General features: G+C 45.6%; 1 protein-coding gene across 2 annotated transcripts in view; it reads right to left on the bottom strand.

The window, feature by feature from the left end:
• Positions 1-17,113, bottom strand: part of CD247 (CD247 molecule) — a 70,544-nt gene extending 53,431 nt beyond the window's left edge. For both annotated transcript variants that reach the window (XM_045876180.2, XM_054508075.2), the window contains exon 1: positions 16,961-17,113. In XM_045876180.2, the coding sequence (XP_045732136.1) occupies positions 16,961-17,069 (109 nt within the window). In that variant the 5' untranslated portion in view covers positions 17,070-17,113. The remainder of the gene's footprint in view (positions 1-16,960) is intronic.
• Between the last annotated feature and the right edge of the window lie 2,492 nt (positions 17,114-19,605).

The following is a 19,605-nucleotide window of genomic DNA, read 5'->3' as shown; positions in this document are numbered from 1 at the left end:
TCTAGATGGAAACGCAGGTGGAAGATGCAGGAGTCACTTACTAACTGTGGACACCCAATGTCAAGTGACCGCTTTCCATGCTTTACAGCTGTCCCCCTATGGCCATTCCAAAAGCCATGCTCACAGGGCATCCCTGAAGCCATCATTTCAACTAATGGTGGGAAAGTGATTAGCAATGGATTAATTGCTAACCTCCTATGCTGGTCAATTTAATGGCCAAAATGAAGTCAGATTGGATTGTCCATCATAGCCTAACCATCACTGAATGATTACAAATAAAAATTATGGCTTCAGTCACTGGGTCTCAACCAGGGGGAGATTTTGCCCCCTGGGATATTGGCAATGTCTGAAGACATTTTGGGTTGTCACAACTTGGAGGTGCTATGGGGATCTAGTGGGTAGAGATCCAGGATTCTCTTAAACATCCTACCATGCACGGGACAGCCCCCCCACAGCAAAGACTCATCTGACCCCAAATGTCATAGCGCAGAAGTTGAGAAACCCTGCTGCAAGCACTCAATCCAAAGGGATTTATGCAACTGGAGATTAATTCAATATCAGAAAGAGCAGCTATTTTATTCTTGGGAATTTGTCAGTGGGGTTAGCTGTGATCAAGGGTGCCCATATCCTGTTAGACTAGTCAGTGGGCATTGTGTATTTTAGGCAGTTTGTCTTATTCAAGAGTGGTCCATCTTACTTAGTGTTTCTTTGGGTTAAAACCAAGAATGGAAAATTTAACCTCTAGGAGGAAAAGAAACAGAAAATGAAAAATATGTGTAATAATGGAAGTTCGTGTGCAAATTTTAGTAGCGTGTGTTCTTCTCTATAAGGTTACTCACCCCCCTGCATACCACCCCTCTGAGCCACAGGTATGTACATCGCCCACCCACGTGCAACTCGTAGGAGGAGAGCTTGGGTTTGGATCCAGAAGAATGGATTTCAGATTCCTAATCTACCAATAACTGATCTTGAACAAACCACCTTCTTTAAGCTTTAGCTTCTCTACCAGTAGGAGGGGGCTCTGGCTTGCACATCCCAGAGAGCTGTGGATTTTTCACAAAGTAATTTACATAAAAGCACTTGACAAAACTACAAAGTATGATTTAATCGTTTGCATGATGATGATCACGCACACACAGAAGGCTTCTCCTTCATGGGGCGGGTGGATTCTCTGTATCTGATTTTCTCACATGATCGCTGCCTATGTTAGTTTCTCTTGGGTGATTCTCCTATTTCTTATGCTACACTGAGAGATACTCTGTATAGCATGAAATGAAACATTGAATTCAACTTATTTTAATCGTGTCCCAAAGGGGATTACTGCATCTGAGAGGACAGTACCTCCTATTACAACAAGAAGGTAGCATGATCAGGCAGACAACATTTATGACACAGCTTTCAGGTTTCCAAGTGATGAAGTCTTTTTTTTCCCCTTTTTATTACATATAATGTATTATTTGTTTCAGGGGTACAAGTTTGTGATTCATCAGTCTTACCTAAAGCACAGCGCTCAGCATAGCACATACCCCCCCCCAATGTCTCTCACCCAGCCCCTCCATCCCTCCCACCCGCCTCCACTCCAGCAACCCTCTGTTTGTCTCCTGAGATTAAGAGTCCCTTATGGTTTGTCTCCCTCTCTGGTTTCGTCTTGGTTCATTTTTCCCTCCCTTCCCCCATGAGCCTCTGCCTTGTTTCTCAAATCCTACATATCAGTGAGATCACATGATACTTGTCTTTCTCTGATTGACTTATTCCAAGTGACCAAGTCTTGGCATCATCCTGTGCTTTCTTGTCCTACGGTAAGTCTTCCCACTTTGAGCCAAGCTCTTTAATTTTTGTCTGCTTTTGTCTTTCCTTAACTGACAGGATGCTGGATTTTCATTTTCAAAATCAACACAATTTCAAGGGTTATAAAAAAAAGTTTAAAAAAGCACATGTCACCCTTTCCTTACAACCCAGCTTCTGCTGTGAATTGGAGAAGCGGCCAGTACGTGGTCATAATGAACTTTCATCTGATGATCTCGAAGCACTTGTAGTGATTCTGACACACATGGTTTCTCATAATTGCTCCCCTTTCTTGCCTGTAAAGTCTTGTTATGCAGAGGAGAATTATTTTGAGAACGAATGAGCTATCATTCGCGATGTGCTGTGAGTTCCTGAGAATAGAAACCCCTATGACTAAACTATCCGTGAACAGAGCCAATCAGAGAAGAGTAACAATTGCTTTTATCTCTCAGGCCGGCGAATCACTCCGGGTTTTCCATTTCACCTCTGTCAGAGGGCATTGGCCTTGAAGGCAGGTGCCATTTTTGTTTTAAGCTTGGCATCTGTGCTTGCTGCTCCCTGAAGCCAGCCACCCACTCCAGCTGTGTGGCTGCCCAAGGAGGCCCCCTCACGTGGCCCCCTGGTGCTAGGGGAGGGGCACATGCAGAGGTGGGCACACCTTTATTGACGGGGTCTCCTTTCGAACCCAGAGGTGGAAAACTGGGCGTAAGAAATAGTGAAGGTAGGTTTGCACCCAAGCATCCGACTTCTGATCATCGCTCTTAACAAGGATTGGCGAAGTATGGCCCGTGGCCAGATCTGAGTGGCTGCATGTTTTGTGAATAGTTTTCTTAGAACATCACCATGCTCCTTGGTTTACAGACATGCTACACGAGCAGAGTGGAGTATTTGTGGAAAAGACCATACGGCCTGTAAAGTCTAAAATGTTTACTATCTGGTCCTCTGGAGAAAAAGTTTGCTAACCACCGCCTAACCACTGGGTTTCATCTGAGGGACCCCAATGGTAAATACTTTAGGCATATAGGGAACACAGAGAAACAAACGTCAGAATCCCTGCCTCAAGAATCTTTCCGTTGGAAAAGCAAAGCGTAACTACATGAGAAGTTAATAATACAAGAGTCAGATGATGACATGAGTCAGCAATCAAGGATAGCACGGTGCGATGATCTTATAAGCTGGCGTATATCAAGCACTTAGGTCCTGGGCACTAAGCCCAGCACTTTTCATGCATTACAGGGTTTGTTCCTCACAAAACCCCTCTGAGGTAAATATTATTACCCACGTCACACAGAAGACGAGTGCCAGATCCAGAGAGCCTTTAGGTGTCCCGAAGGCATACTGCTAAAAATCACTGAAGGTAGAGTTTGAACCCAGCAATGCGACGTCAGAACCCATGCTCCTCACCATCCGTGGAGTAGGCAGACAGTGAGCGCCTCAGGAGGCTGAGGAAGGACGGGGTGACTGCGGGCTGGGGTGGGCTGCAAAGGCTTCAGAGCAGAGGTGGGTCTAAGCAAGACTGAGAAGCAGGGAGAAGAGTCTGAGAAACAGTCCCCGCCCCCCCCCCATGACGGAAGACCAGGTTACACATTGTAACAAAATGAGAAATGGTTGCTAACCAAAAGAGGAAAGGAATCATGAGAGTATTTTTTTCTGATGAATATCCTTCTACTACATCTTCCTGTACCTTCCCTGACTCCTAACTCCCCACCTCTGACCCCCTCTTTCTCTCACATGTGCACACACACACGCTCACTCACTCACTCTTTTCGCAACAGCAGAGAAAATCAAGGTCATCCCCAGTCCTGGCCTATACACCTGTGTTGTAAACAAACAGGTCTCGCTAGAATGAAAACTTATTCTTAACTAAAACACATTCACATAGCCTTTCCTTGCAAGTCAAGGCTGACCTTCACCCAGTTTCTCAAATGCTCATCGGCTGAAGAAAGCTACAGAGAGAAATGGCCAATTCCTAGGGACTCTTCCCAAGGAGAAGAGGTTCGAAGCATTTCTTGACTCAGAACAAAACCAGGACCACCCTGCCTCACAGCGGAGGCCCCTGGCAAGTGTGACCTGGAAACACAACTGTTTGTTCTTGCCGCATCCCCCCTGCTACCAGCAGGTCCCTCGGCTAGTTGAGACCCCCGCGGCCGTGGCCCTGACACATCAGAGCAGGGAAGAGGAGGTCCGGGAGCAGGCAGAACTGTCTAATATCCAGAACAAACCCCGATGCTCGAATTACCATTCAGATTCATTTCGAGATTGCAGAATGTGCTGGCGATGTTTTTCTAAAGGGCAACCCCGGAGCTCCCAAGATGGGAGGCACCCTCCCTTCTGACATACTTATTCCATTTTCCGGAGGTGGGGAGGGGACAGAGCTGGCTCAGCAACCCCATAATCTGCATCTGTGCCACCCATTTCGGCAGGGGCTTGATAGCCACCCCGCTTGGAAATGAATGTTTATGTCTTAAGCTGGGAGTCTCCTTCCCTTAATGATGCTGATGGCGAAGCCCCTGTGCCTTTCTTGGGTGTTCACATGCCTCTCTTTCCTCACTGAGCCACATCATGGTGAATGGCAATCAGTGTGCAAAGCAAGTAAATTGAGCCATCATAGAAAGAACTTGGGAGACGCCGCAGGCTCTCCGCCCCAGGACCCACCCCGAGGGTGCGGAGTGAGGGTCCCGGGATTGCAGTGAGGGGCTACTGAGAGCACTCACTGGTGAGTTTGCTGGTTTCCTCGGGTGGGGACAGGGTGTTCCCTCCACCTGATCTGTCCTTTGCAACTCCCTTCTCCACATGGCAAACAAACCTCGGGTCCCCCCACCCCCAACTTGAAGTTCATGAGAAATGTCAGGTTTATCCCCCACCCAGAAGCAACATGGTTGGTGGCAGGGGCAGGCTGCCTGGGGCCAAAGCACAGCTCGTGTATGGGCTAGCCACACACCGCTGCCTCAGTTCCCCACCTGCCAAATGAGGACACCAGTAAAAGGGCCACAAGATTAGATGACCTAACACATGTGAACGACACACGAAGCAAGTTCCTCGCCACAAGGGTTAACTGTCCCTGCAGCTTGTGTCACTTTACTAAACCAGTCGGACCCATCCATCAGCCCCTGAAATGTGTGAGTTCCAGGAGCGCAGCATCTGGGACTTACCACCTGCGGCATCTGACATGTCGTCGTGCTGCTCAGATACATTCAGGATGAATTAAGGCATGGCTATGCTCTGAATTTTCTCTCTATCGCTGATAATGTCTCTGACCATGAAATACATTGTTGAAACACACTCTCTTCACTAATAGGAAAACTACCAGAGTTTCTCTCTTTCGCTTTAATCTTCTCTCCCCAACTAGATGCACCTAACAGACGCCCTATCACTATCAGAGGCAAGTGCGGCTGCCAGAATCTTCGATCAGTGGGTCCCTGTCCCTGTGGCCACCATGGTCCTAGACAATCTCAGTAGAGAAGCTAGAGATGCCACTGAGTACCCACACGAAGGCATTTGCCTTTCCCTCCTGAATGGGGTGACAGGCAGGAGGCTGCGGATCCCAGGTGAGATGGCATCACAGAAAACCCTGCAAGGGAAATCCTTCCAAGTCCTAGGAATCACTCCTGCCCACACTAGGGAGGGGAACAACTGAAAGGAAAATCTGAGCATGTCTTTCTTTAAGAAAATTAAACGTGTATGTTCATTCTATGCAAATTCAATAAGTGAAAATTTACACAAATGAAAATGGCTAAATTAGAAAAGAAATCCTGGGGCGCCTGAGTGGCTCAGTTGGTTAAGCATCTGCCTTCGGCTCAGGTCATGATCTTGGGGTCTTGGGGTCAAGCCCCGCGTTGGGCTCTCTGCTCAGCCGGGAGCCTGCTTCTCCCTCTTTTCCCTGCTCACGCTCTCTCTGTCGCTATCTCTGTCTCTCTCTCAAATAAATAAATAAAATCTTAAAAATAATAAAAATAAAATTAAAAATAGAAAATAAATCCTTACATTACTAAACAATTCAACCAACACTCTCCCAAGTATATTTTCGGCTCACGGAGGTGGCCAGTTTGCAATCCATCATCGGGGCCTCACGGGCAGACTGAGCTAACAGCACCCAGCCACCTGAGCTCTCTTGTGGTTGCTATTCCAACGTGCCGTGCCTATTTCTAGGCCCCTAAGACCCAAGTGGCCAGCTCAGGAAGCACCATTTCCTTACAGCAACCTGCTGGCCCAGAGGACTGAAAGCCCGAGCAAGAATCCAAAAGTCCTTGGTTCAAGTACTGACCCTGTCACTTGCTGCCTATGTGACATTCAGCTGGTTTATTGGTTTCTTGGGCAACCATTCCTCCCTAGTAAAATCTGGAAGTGGATCTTGAAGATACCTATCCTCCCCAGCTCGAATACCCTGTGATTCGGCCACATCAGGCCACGCCCACTTCGATCATAGAAAATCTTCCCAGAGAGACTCCATGCCCTCTTCCTGTCACTGAAGGTAAAATTCACTGGCAGCATCCCGGCTCCCACCCTGACCTAATCATGATATGACCACAAGCCACTTCTGATAACAAGGGAGTTCCACAAAGTGAGAGGTGCATTCCCGGCGACTTTGCAAAATTAATTTCTCATATAAGAATAATTGTAAAATTAGAGTCACATTATTTTTAATAGCGCACGTAAATGGAAACATTAATTTTTTTGTATTGCATTATTTTGAACTTGCATAATTCAAAATCCTATTACATGTGACTTGTGTATTCTCTCTGATTTTTCAAACCTTCAAGAGAGGGAATGGAGGTGGTAGGAGAGACAGGTGATGACACAGGGTCAGACTTGACAGAGAAGGACCGGGGGCTTGAAGGAACCCTGCGGGAGGAGGAGCATCCAGGACCATAGAGAGGATGCCCTACAGCACAGTCTGGCTTCCTTGGGTGATCACTCTGTACTGAATTTGAGATGACTACCAATTTGGAAGTTAGATTTCTTCTTCTTTTTAAATTGAAATCACTCCCGGCTTAAACGCTGCTAGAAAATGTTCAAACCCCAAATGAAAAATGCCTAAATAGCCAAACCCTCTCTTTATCCTTTGGCCCAGAGGAGCCATTTTGTGCTCTTCAAAAGGGCTGACAGGAATTTTCTGAGGAAGCTACGGTCTGCAAGCAAACCAGGGATTAGATCAGCTCCAAGTCAGAGACCTTGTGTTTAGAGCCATAGCTAGAAGCTAACGGACGTGTTTTTTCCAAACCAATGAAATCAAGAAATAGCCAGGAAGATAAAAAACTGTTCTCTAACTCTCCCCTTCCACATCCTCCTGCTGGTCCCTTTAGATTGCAGGAGTTTGTGATTATAACTTTATTCACAACCCATTTCTGGTTTTCAAGTAGCTCCCTCCCCAAGATGAGATTACAAAGCTTTGAAAATTAGAGGCACTCCTCCCCTCACCCCAAAGAGCTATCCTTGACGAGGTGCTCTGTTGAAACGGAAGGAATTTGCTTTATAGCAGCCTCCCTTGTGGAATTATGTATGGGGACATTTAACAATACAGCATTTGCCGTGGGCAGGTGAGAGCTGGCCAAGTTTTTAAAGGGGATTTCACAGACCAGGTCAGCAGGGAGATGGATGGGTGAGCTGCAGCTGATACAATTATTTGACTTTCTGAGCTGTTCTTTTGAAGCCTCTACGCTTAATAGAAAGAAAAAGAATAATCCTCTTTGCCAACCTTTTGTAGCTCAATCTTTATTGTTCCCACTAAAATCCAAAGAAAACGGACAAGATTCATTTTGTCCAGAAAGCATTTGTGTATTTTATATAGGTCTGAGCTTTGAAGCGTTGATGGTTAAGTGGGAGAAAAGACAAAGATTTCTCTCTAATCTGAGGAAATCAAAGGGGGAATTTCTGAAGCTCTCCGGCCTAACTCAAAACAGTCCTGGGTAGTAGCTCCAGATACACACCTCCTTTGCTACTAAACTCAGCATGGAAATTAGCACAGGCTCACAAAATGATGAAAATTGGGCCAGACCATAAAGAAACAAGCCTGTAGACAAATTAAGACTTTTTCATAAAACCTGAGAACATGACCTACAGGACCAGGGAAGCTTTCTTTTACTCATAGGCTCTCAATCACTCAACGTGCATCTTCAAGATACTGGCCTGGTCAACGGGCCGCTTGGCCAACCGTCTGCAGGACTTTTGTTTGACTAGGGGCACATGAGAGGTGCTTGGTTAATATTTACTCACTGATATGTCCAGTAGCTGACCAGATGGTTTGAACAGTTGGATATTAAAAATAACTATCGGTCTGGCAAAACCAACTCTCGATGGCCAAAGTAGGTCACTAGAAACAACCTTACTGGATTGCTTGCCGTTCTGTTCTCAGGGCAGAAACAAAGAAAAGCGTCACATGCATTTTGACTGTTTTCGTCAGAACTCATAAGATGGCCACTGTGGAAAGAATTGGTGAGAATTTGGGGAAGCTGGCAACATTTTCTGCGGATGGGTAAGTGTTCCTGAAACTATTTGTGTGCTGGGCTTCCACTATGAGAAAGGCTCACTGTAGGGAACTATTTGTGTTGGGTTTTTAATTCTGAGTCCTAAGAACAACAAATTTTCCACCTTCTTTTGTCACCTTAATGCAGATAACAATGTTAACAGTGGGCCCAGGAGAGCCACACACATCTGGGCTGGATTCTAAGGGGGCAGACAGGATTTCTACAGGTGGCCGTGAGATAGTCTGCATTCTCAGTAGAGAGAGCTGGGAGGAAGAAAGGTAGAATGAAGGAAAGACAGCAGGCTTACTTGGGAGATGGGAAAGTCCTGAGGGAAGTTGGGGGACCTGGAGATTCTGCATCTATAATGAGGCCACCCCACCTCTCCAGGGTCCTAGAGATTCTACTTTGAACAGAAGTTTTCTTGTCTCCCTTCTGCACAGAATCCCTAGAATGTGCTCAGTGACATCTCAGCCCTACCATTCACCTCCCCAGATGGCCAGCTGTGAGTTCAACCAACGTTTGCCCTTCCTTCTTCAGAGCTGTCCTACTGCCACTGACCTCCTCTTAAATGTACATGCCATACACACAAAACCACTCATTGCTGCCAAACAAAAACACGTATCTGCAGACACAAGACCTGCCCATCAGCATTCGGACAAGCACATGCATGCACTAGTCACGGCAGTGTGCGAACACTGGGCACCAAAGCATGCGCGCATGCGCGCATGCGCACACGCACACACACACACTCTGGAACACACCAGGACACATACACAAACGGCGTCTCCCACCCAAGCATGCGCCCTGGGGCACAGACCCCTGCACTCCTCCTCTCCCCACCCCCACCCCCCCAAGCACTTGGGTCAACACACACGGGCACGGATTTTTGCCAGCACCCACCCTGGGCCATCACCCGTAGGACCGGGCTTGGGCACAGGGGGATTCACTTGGCTCAGCTGCCTTCTCCCTGGAGCAGCTTGCTCTGGTGATTCTCACTCCTGTCGCAACAAGTTGCAACCTCCACCCCCACCTCCAGGTTGTCTTTTCTATTCTTTCCCCTATAACACCTCTTCTCTCCAATTCTCCACCGTCCCTCTCAGCCCGCATGATGAAAGGGCAGTTCTAACTCAGGCCCATCATGCACATTATGTCTTAGAACCAGTACAGTATCCCGTGGAGGGGACCTGGGGAAACACAGAAGCGCACAGTTGAGCTTCTAGAATTTACAGCAACAGAGAGAAGGAACAATTTGTCATATCCTACATGGTGGTGGAGGCTTACATTCTGGGCTGTCCTCCCCAACCCCAAGGTTTGCAAAGGCAACCCACTCTTAGCCCAGCGCCCTACACATGGTCCTGCAGAAGCTCCTGAGCGCTCCTTTCTCCAGCCCTCCTCCTAGGCAACTTCGGGAAGGTAACGGATAGTCACATATTTGGTTCTTTAATGCTTCACATATTTTGCTCTGCTTCGGATTTCTTATCTTGGTTTGTTTTGAGCCAGTCAACAGCGAAAGGGTTTGCCCTTCCTGAGCTCAGATCAAGCAGATGCAAGTGGACTCAAGACTAAGATCTGACTGGGGCGCCTGGGTGGCTCAGTCGTTGAGCGTCTGCCTTCGGCTCAGGTCATGGTGCCAGGGTCCTGGGATCAAGCCCCGCATCGGGCTCCCTGCTCAGCCAGGAGCCTGCTTCTCCCTCTCCCACTCCCCCTGCTTGTGTTCCCTCTCTAGCTACCTCTCTCTGTCAAATAAATAAATAAATAAAAAAGAAAAGAAAAGAAAAGACTAAGATCTGACAAAAATAATTGAAAACTGATTACAGACATTTGTCATTCAAAGGCCATCCTCCCACTCCTTGAGGATTTCATGAAAAAAAAAATCTCAACTTAGTCTATATATAATGGTGCTCTGTTCCTTTAGAAAACCTCACACATACAAAGCCTTATACATTGTATGAAGATACATTCTTATCAGACAGATCAATTACAGGCTATTACTTAGAATCAAAACCTCTCAAATATGATTTAATTTAATTTTGCTTTACCCATTTGATTTTCACCTACAGGGAGGGCAGTGGTGGAGACAGGGTACTCATGGAAATGGGTTGATTGCGCACGGGTGGCCATCCCTCCCAAGACAAGCTCCAAAATAGATATATTTATTAAGAGTAAAATAGATAAGATGGATTTTCCCAGATTTGTGGGAAAATGTGAGTTCAGAATTATAGTAACATGCCAAAGAAAAACGTAATTCCATATTAACAACCAAATATTTCAAACTCAGCAGAAAAATTCATATTACATGAGGATATTCAGCATCAAAATAACTATTTCTTCAAAAATTGAGAGGGAAATAGGAGTAAGTGCTTACTGAAGGCAATACCTTCAGAAGTCTGCCTCAGAGCTCAGTCACAGGGCATATGACATTGCAAATTGATGAGCGAGGATGTGGGAGAGGGCTTCATAGAATGTTCGAGAATGCATACCCTGAACAAGGGATCAGAGAAACTGTGTTTGAGGCCTGGTTCCACTCTTAAGCAAGTCATCAAACTTCTGAGCCTCATTTTCTTTGTTTATGAAAAGAGAATCCTACTCTTCTATCTGCCACCTGCCATAGGATGGTGATGAGGATCAAGTAAGTAAAGGCGTAGGAAAGCACTTTGTAAATATAAAGGTCTGACTACATTAAGAGACCGATGGTCTGGACGGGGCAGGGATCCTGCCTGTCCTCGTTCTAATGCTTTCTATTTATTTTTCCCCTTGAGCCTGAAAATTAGTTGCTGAGTAGCACAAATCATAACAGGCAAGCAAGGTGGACAGTGGACACTCCTAACATTTCCCCCGCTGCAAATTTGGCTGCTTTAGACAGCAATCTGCTTTCTCTTCAAGTCAGTCCTTACCAACCAAGTCCTTGGGTGGCCTCCAATAAATCTGCAGTCAATGGACAGCATAAAGGACAAGGCAGAAAATGTTGGACTTTGTCCTTGGATTTTTCACAACAGAGGCTCCTGCTAGAGAGTTAAAAATATTGTGATAAGGTGGCAGTCCAGATTAAAAAAAAAAAAAAGTATTTGGAGCTGCAGGGAATCATGAAGTTTAGTTTCCTGATTCTGTGAGCCAATACCAGGAAGGTGGGGGCTGATAAGTAAATGTTCTTAAAAACTTCATAATTTCAAGAACACATGCAATTCATTTTGTAGGTGAAAGGGATGTTCAGCTCTCTCTCATCTCACAGATGAAAAACCAAAGCCCAGAGAGAGCTGTGTGCCCAAGTTTGCATGGCAATTTAGCAACAAAGAAAAAGAAAGATATCAGTACCAGTGTTCCCAGCTATCGCATTGGGAAAATGACGTTTTGTCTCTTTGCAGGTTGGGAGACTCAGGCCCCCATGGTATTGGCTACTGCTTTTCAAGCACCTTCTGCGTGCAGCACTTCCGAGTGGCATTTCTGCTCCACCATCCTCTGCAGGAGGTAGACATCACTGCCACCATCTTACCGAGGAAGAACGGGCTCTGAGGGCCGGCAGCTCCCCTCAGTGAAAGCCTGGGGAGGAACCGCCACTTGAATTCAGATCTTTCTAGCTCTATGGCCCTCTCTTTCCCTTCCCATGTTGCTGCTCTAGAGAAGACCGAAACAATTGCAGATGGTCAGAGTTAGGAAAAAATTCTCTTTCCTTGACAATTGTTTTCAACAGAAGCCTAAAGTATCCTGCGAAATGTTCTTTTACTTTAACCAATTCCTTTCATTGTCAATCCTGGAGAAATTAAGCCCAAGGAAGGAATTCAAAAGAAATTTTAAAAGCTACGAATGTAAAGATTTTCTTGCAGCATTAGCTATAATAATAAAAATTAGAAACAGCCCAAATGTCCAACAATAAAGGAGTAGGAAAATACAATGCATAAACTATGGAAATTTACATAGTAATTAAAAACAATCGTAGGGCGCCTGGGTGGCTCAGATGGTTAAGCGTCTGCCTTCGGCTCCGGTCATGATCCCAGGGTCCTGGGATCGAGCTCCACATCGGGCTCCTGGCTCAGCGGGGAGCCTGCTTCTCCCTCTCCCTCTGCCTCTCCCCCTGCTCATGCGCTCTCTCTCTGTATCTCTGTGTCTCAAATGAGTAAATAAAATCTTTAAAACAAAAAATGGTGAAGGCTAAGCATAAAAAATGCTCACAATGGATTACTAAGAAAACAGCACACGGAAATGCTTTTATGATGGCAATTACATAAAGATATGTATACACTTATAAAAAACATTGGAGTGGAACACAAAGAAGTCCAAATGAAAAGTTATTGGGCTAGCTTGTGAGATTATGGATTTAAACAATGTATAATTTCCTCAAATGAGTTTATGATATTTTTATTAAAATACCTCGAATTAAGAGAGGGGAAAACATCAAGAGCTACTTGGAACACTTAGTTAGTAACCTAGACCAAATCAGACTACACTGGTTAGGTAACCTGCTTTTTTCTTCTTTCCATATTTTGAGGCAATTGGATACTGTGCTTTTTGCCATAATCCACAAAATTATTTTTCTCCTGGTACCTCTCATTTAATGTTATTGGTCAACATTCTCCAACAGTTGATAGCCTTGTTTATTTTCTGCTTTTTCCCTAGGGTTTAAGCCAAGTCAGAAAAATGAACGTTTTTCGTGTATCGATTTATTTTTGAGATATAATATTATTTGAGTCGTATGAAATTATCTTGTTCGTAGGTCCAAAACAAACAAATATCGGAAATTTTACATCAAAAATTTTAATAACAGCAGATTTTATCTTAAACCATCCTCGCAACTCATTTTGAATCATTTTGCTCACTCACGCTGCCCTGTCCCCTCCACCAGCTTAACGTCTGTTTTTTTGTTTGGTTTAAATTTAAATGCTAAGTTCTGTAGATGAAACGTCCAAATAATGCCACGCCAATGTATTCCCTACCCACTAAACCATTAAAGTTAATCACATGGAAACATCTAGATTTCTTTCATTCATCCACTTTTGAATTCATTCAACAAGCATGCATGTACTGTGTGTGGCCTCTGCTCCCAGCAGTGGGCTAAGCACCGCACACCTCTCCGAGCAAGACTGAGGCTCCCCTTCCCTCAGGGAACATAGACTCATGTTGTTTAGGCTGGAAGGAACGGCTCAGTACCACAGGACTAACCGGTTTGTTTCAACTAATGTGTCAAGTGACTGGTGTGATGATTTTTTAACCAAATTGACTGAATGTTTGCTCAAATTGATTAAATCTACCATCAGCTCAGTCTTAATAAGAGCTAACGTTGGCCCAAGCAGAGAAGAAGTCTATGTTGACCGATCCCTGCTGTTTACTTAATCCATTAGCTGACCATAGGTAAAGACGGCTCAGGAGAAAAAGGATTCCCGAAGTGCAGGTTTGGACAGCCCTAATGCAAAACAGTTCCCGAGTTAGTGCCTTAACCCTTCTAAATAAAACATGAGACACAATGCCTGGGGACTCTGGAAAGTAAAAGCGTACATCCAGTAAACGTTAAGTCTAATTTTTTAAAGACAAAGGCAAACAGAAAAAGAATCTTAAATACATACAGCAGTGGTCATTCACCGAAGCAAGAGCTTCCCAGGACGGGGCGACATCTCACACAGCCACGGCTGTGGTCTCTAAACCAGCAAGTGTGAGAAATGCCAAGGGAGAAAATATTAGTCGCTCATCTGGATGAGCAGAGACAGGTGAATGCCACTGAAGCAAATCTTGTCCTCTTGTTCTGCATCACTTAGAAGCTCCCCTCACATCCAGCTCCGAGCAGTTTAAGCAACGATCTGGTGTTGGAGAAGTTTACATTTAACTATCCGGTCACTGGGCACGCACACCAAGCATTCAGCTTCAAAATTCGGGTGGCCATCCTGACCAGGGACGACCTGCTGGATTTTGTCTCACTTTTCTTCCCCCTATTTATATTATATATTTTGGAGCCTGTTCTCCCTTTGGGGGCACAGCCCCTACAGAGTAAGTTGTCTTAGAAAATAAAAACGGCCATTCTAATCCTCATCCTGTGGCCTGTCAAAGCTTCGATCCTTGTTCACGAATGGGCCCACCGCTCTGCTGGATCACCACTATGTTCCTGTGCTAGAATGGGTATGCTCAGAACTCGAAAGGAGGATGAGTTGGATTTCGACCGATGGAGAGAATGGCCAGTGCTGTTTACCACCCAGTTGAGAGCAAATTAAGAATTCTAACCATGGGTTTCCATTTCCTGTTGCTAGATACCGAGAACAAGAAAACAGACCATGATGTAATAATAGTAATAATTAATACTGCTTCCATGGTTTGGCTGTCTGCTATGTATCAAGCACATCACATTCATTTCTCATCTTTACAGCCCTGCAAGGAAAGTTATCCTTACATTAGAGGGGAGAAAACCAAGGCCCAGAGAGGTTAAGTAACTTGTCTAAGGTTGCACAGCTAGGAAAGTGGCAGCACTGGGATTCTGGGTTTGACCTGACTTTTGCCACCACATCCAGCCACCTCCCTAAAAGTAGAGCGTGGGAACCTGCACTCCCCAAGATTTTGTGTCATAGCTGCGTGTCCTCGCTTCGCAGGACAATGGCCACGCCAACCACGGGGCGCACTCTTGGCCACCGTAGGGGAGACAGTTATAGGGACTGAGCGGCTGACGGCTCTGCCGGCAGAAGTGAGTCTGTGCTGTTTAAGCACACCGCCTTTGTCGCTTCCAGCCGCGGACCCCGGTGACCGCAGTGAGAGACTCTCACCTGGGGACACCTCCTCATGTAGACAGACTAGGTCAATATTTGCTTTGATCCTCATGATCTGGGCATTTCCGTAAAAGGCAAATGGAAAAATCTTAGTAAAAAGTGGATTTTTAAAAAACGTTCGGGGACGGGTGACTTAACTGAGCGAGAAAAGAGAGAAGGCCCCAGTTCAAATCCCACCAGCAGCCTTTCCGCCCAGCGCAGTCGTAAAGGCAACATGGAGCCATTTGCAGCCCTCAGGGCTAAAGGCCCAAGTCTCCGCTCCCCTCCCCTCAACTGGGCGAGACGCTTGGAAGGACTTTCGTCTAGGAGCCTTCTCTGGGAGTAGCTGACATGTCCATCTCCACTCCCGCAAAGAAGGGGCATGGAAAGATGAAAAATCCAGCCACTCTAACTTTTCCCTCCTGTGCTGCCATTTGTGGTAATGGGCGCGGCCCCCGTCTGGTCTGCCGGGTGGGATTTGGTTTGCCGCTCTCGGCGGCCACCAACCCCCCAAGCAGCTCCTCTTTTTCTCTTCTACCCCTTCTTTGCTGCTACCTGGGCCCCAAGGCCAGCACAAACGGCCTGGTGAGGAAGCTCTGCGTAGCAGAATTACCTCTGTGGCCTGAAGCCCACGGTCTGAGGCTGTTGCCGTCAGCCGCACCCCTGAAATCAGGGAGCTCCCAGGCTACCGTGGTCCTCTTGTCGCCTGCACACAGGGTGGGCTGCCTGGGGCTTGCTCTGGAGCCCTCACCCTACAGCGCCATGTGACTCATACCCAACAAAGGCTTTTCTGAGAAGAAAGCTGCGATCTTACAGAAAACCCCATGGTTACTTAGCCTCAGAACCCCTGAGGCACCAAGCTGAGGCTGTGCCATGGTCCCCGTCAGGAGCAGAAGTGCCCGTGGCCTCTCCTGCCCTCCCACCATTGTCGCTAAACGCTCTCCCACGCTGAAGCAACCTGTGAGGTGGGGGAAGGTCGTCTGCCTGTGACCACCCTCCCTGTTTCTTCAGACTCAAATACGGCTGGTCCCATTCCTTATAAAAATGCTGTGGCCCCAAACCCCCAAGACAGTCTGTTTTGTCTTCTTTTCACATGTTCTCCTCATTACCTGGCCTAGAAAACATGGTGGGAGTGAAAGTATTCTAGAAAAGCCAGGCTCCCGTGAACCAAACGAGGTGAAGAGTAAGTTCTCTTGCTGGTTGGTTGGTGGTGATTAACAGGTCACATCCTCTCATCTGTCCCTACGCTCTGTCAGCATCTCTAGCTTTTTGGCCTCAGATGGAGAGCTGCTTGCAGTGGGGGGCGGTGGGTGAGTCACTAAGCCTGCGATGGGTGTGTCACAGGGCCGCCCTGGGCCATGGGGTGAGGGGGCAGCCATGACAGAGCTGTGTCGTGACACGGACCCCGAGGAAGACCCCTTCCCCCTTTCGTTGACCCTGCTGCTTAGTCCCTGCCCCATCCAGGTGCTTTAGGTCACGGCTGTGACCCTGGTTGACCAACAAGAGAAGTTTTTGCTGGAAAAGGAAGAAGAAAAGGGGCTGAGTGATGGAGCCAGCAAGGGGGTAAAAGAAGATGCCGAGACGAGAAAGATGGCCTGGCTGACATTTTCTCATCTCATCCAGCTTCTGTTAAATGCTCCTTCTCCTTTTCTCCACACTGGGCCTGCCTCCGTGGCTCTTCTGCCTCCTTCCTCCCCATCCTTCCCCTCCGTGGACTTTCCTCTCTCCTTTTATCACCGGAAAAACCTGGCCTTGAGGCAGGTGTGTTCAGGCCGCTGGCTCTGACCCGATGCCCAGCTCGGCTGTGAGGAACCGATGCCGGCATCGAGCCCGATCCCCCCTGCTCAGCCGCCCCTCGATTTGAGGAGAACAGGATTCAAAAGACACACCAGCTCCTCACTAGCCCTCCACCATTCCCCACCCCCCACCCACCCAACACACACGCACAAAGAGTTTCTAGAAGCTCCTTGCCACCGAGATGTCCGGCCTTACCTGTAACTGGGAGCTGTGCCTGCAGCAAGGCCACCATAACCAGCACCTTCCACGCCGTCTTGTCTTTTCCCCCAGGATGGTGCCAGGACGCCGAGGCTGTGGCAGCCATGGCTGGGACACAGAAGAGCAAAGGAGTCTGCGGGCTTTGTTCTGCTGCTGCCTCCTCAGGAAGTGGAAGACTATGGGGCCTTTGAGAAGGCTCACACCTGCCCCCAGGGCCAAGCAACTCACACTCCCCCTTTCGGTTCATAGGCAGGAAGCTCTGGAGGTTTGAGGGTTTGAGGTGTGTGTGCGTCTAAATTTTTGCTTTTTCTCTCACTTAGCCATTGTTTTACTCTCCTTTTTTCGCCTAACTTCTGTCAAATTTTTATCTAATTCCTATCTTGATTGGTGAAGTCAGTCCCTAAGCAAATAGGAGTTCACAAAGCATGTGAGAACATTTGCCATATTTTATGGAGGTTGGTAAGATGGCAGAGCTCTGGATCCAGAGTGAGGATAAACGCAGAGACAGAATACCTGGGCTTTAGTGCCTATCCCTGCTACCTACACGCTGTGTGGCCTTGACAAAGTCACTCAACATCTCTAGGCGTCTGCGTTCTTCCCTGTAAAGCAAATTGCTGGGGTAGATCTGAGGTTGCAGATCAAAACTTGGCCTGAATTTGAACCACATAGTTTTTCAAATGCCTTTTTTGGTTGTCAATATTGAACCATTGGAGTAATTTACAATAATAAAAAGATAAATAATTAGAAATAAACATAATAAGAAGCATAAGATCTGTATGAAATAAACTTTAAAACGTTACTGAAGAATGCAGAAAGGACCTGGGTATATGGAAAAGCATATAGTCTTTGATAATCTTAAGAAGACCACAGTTCTCTGTAAACGAATCAATCTATCCCACTAAAAATACCAACACATAAATACAACTCAACAAAAAGAAAACTATTGTCCTAAAAATTAGCCAAAGATCAAAATAGATATTTCTCCAAAGAAGATATACTAATGGCCATAAGCACATGAAAAGAAGCTCAATATCACTAATCATCAGGAAGTTGCAAATTAAAACCTCAGTGAGATATCACAAAACACCTGTGAGAATAGCTAAAATTAAAAACTCAAGAAACAAGTGTTGGCAAAGATGTGAAGAAAAAATAATCCTGTGCACCGTTGGTGGGAATGTAAACTGATGCAGCCACTGTGGAAAACAGTATGAAGGTCCCTCAGAAAATTATAAATAGAATTACTGTATGATTCAGTAATTCCACTACTGAGCATTTACCCAAAGAAAACTAAAACACTATTTCAAAAAGAAATATGCATCCCTACGTTTACTGCAGCATTATTTACAATAGCCAAGATATGGGAGCAACCCAAGTGTCCATCCATAGGTGAATGGATAAAGAAGATGTATATAATGGAATATTACTGAGCCATAAAAAATGAGATCTTACCATTTTCAACTACATGGATGGACCTGGAGGGTATTATGCTAAGGAAAATAAGTCAGACAGAGAAAGATGAATACCATATGATTTCACTCATATGTGGAATTTAAGAAACAAAACAAATGAACAAACAAAAAGAAAAAGAGACAAACTGAGTCTTTGATACAGATACACAGATACACACTGGTGGTTGCCAGAGGGGAGGTGAGTGGGGGGATGGGTAAAGGGAAAAAAGAAAGAAAAACAACTATAGAGAGATACTATAGTGAGATACTACATCACACCCACTAGGGAGACTAAAATAAAAAAGAAACAATTCCTGTTGGTGAGGATGTAAAGAAATTGGAACCCTCATACACTGCTGGTGAAAATGTAAAATGATGAAGCCCTTTTAGAAAACAGCTTGAAGGGCGCCTGGGGGCTCAGTTGGTTGAGCATCTGACTCTTGATATTGGCTCAGGTCTTGATCTCAAGGTCGTGAGTTCAAGCCCCACATTGGGCTCCATGCTGGGTGTAGAGCCTACTTAAAAAAAAAAGGAAAAAGAAAACAGTTTGACGGTTCCTCAAAAAGTTAAACAGAGTTATCATATGATACAGCAATTCTACCTCTAGGCATATACCCAAGAGAATTGAAAACATGTCCACACAAAGACTTGTATCTTAATGTTCATTGCAACATTATTCATCATAGCCCTGAACTGGAAACAAGCCAACTGAGGAATGGTAAACAAATATGGTATATCCCCAAAAGGGAATGTGATTCAGGCATAAAAAGGGATGAAGTATTATTACAGATTACAACATGGATGGAGCTTGAAAACATTGTGTTAAGTGAGAGAAGCCAAACAAAAGAACACATATTATAGACAGAAAGTAGATTAGTGGTTGCCAGGAGATGGGGAAGAGGGGAAATTCAGATTAACTGCTTATAGGTAAGAAGTTTCTTTTTGGGTTGACAGAAACATTCTAGCATTAGATGGTGGTGAATATAGCAAATATCATTGAGATTACACGTTAAAATGGTGAATTTTATGTTATGTGAATTATATCTCAAAACAAAAATAATGCTGAAACAAACAATATTAATTCTGTGCTTGCAAGTAATTTCTCACCATCTATGGCTTCCTTTTTCATTTTCTTAATGGTATTTTTTAATGAAAATGTTTTAAATTTGATGATAACCAATTTATCAATCTTTT

This window comes from Mirounga angustirostris, unplaced genomic scaffold, assembly GCF_029215605.1.
Source record: "Mirounga angustirostris isolate CCGP_5_RB_7025 unplaced genomic scaffold, mMirAng1.0.hap1 SCAF_6, whole genome shotgun sequence".
In the NCBI taxonomy this organism is placed as follows: domain Eukaryota; kingdom Metazoa; phylum Chordata; class Mammalia; order Carnivora; family Phocidae; genus Mirounga; species Mirounga angustirostris.
The sequence above is the reverse complement of the archived record's forward strand: the minus strand, read 5'-3'. Positions and strand labels throughout refer to the sequence as shown.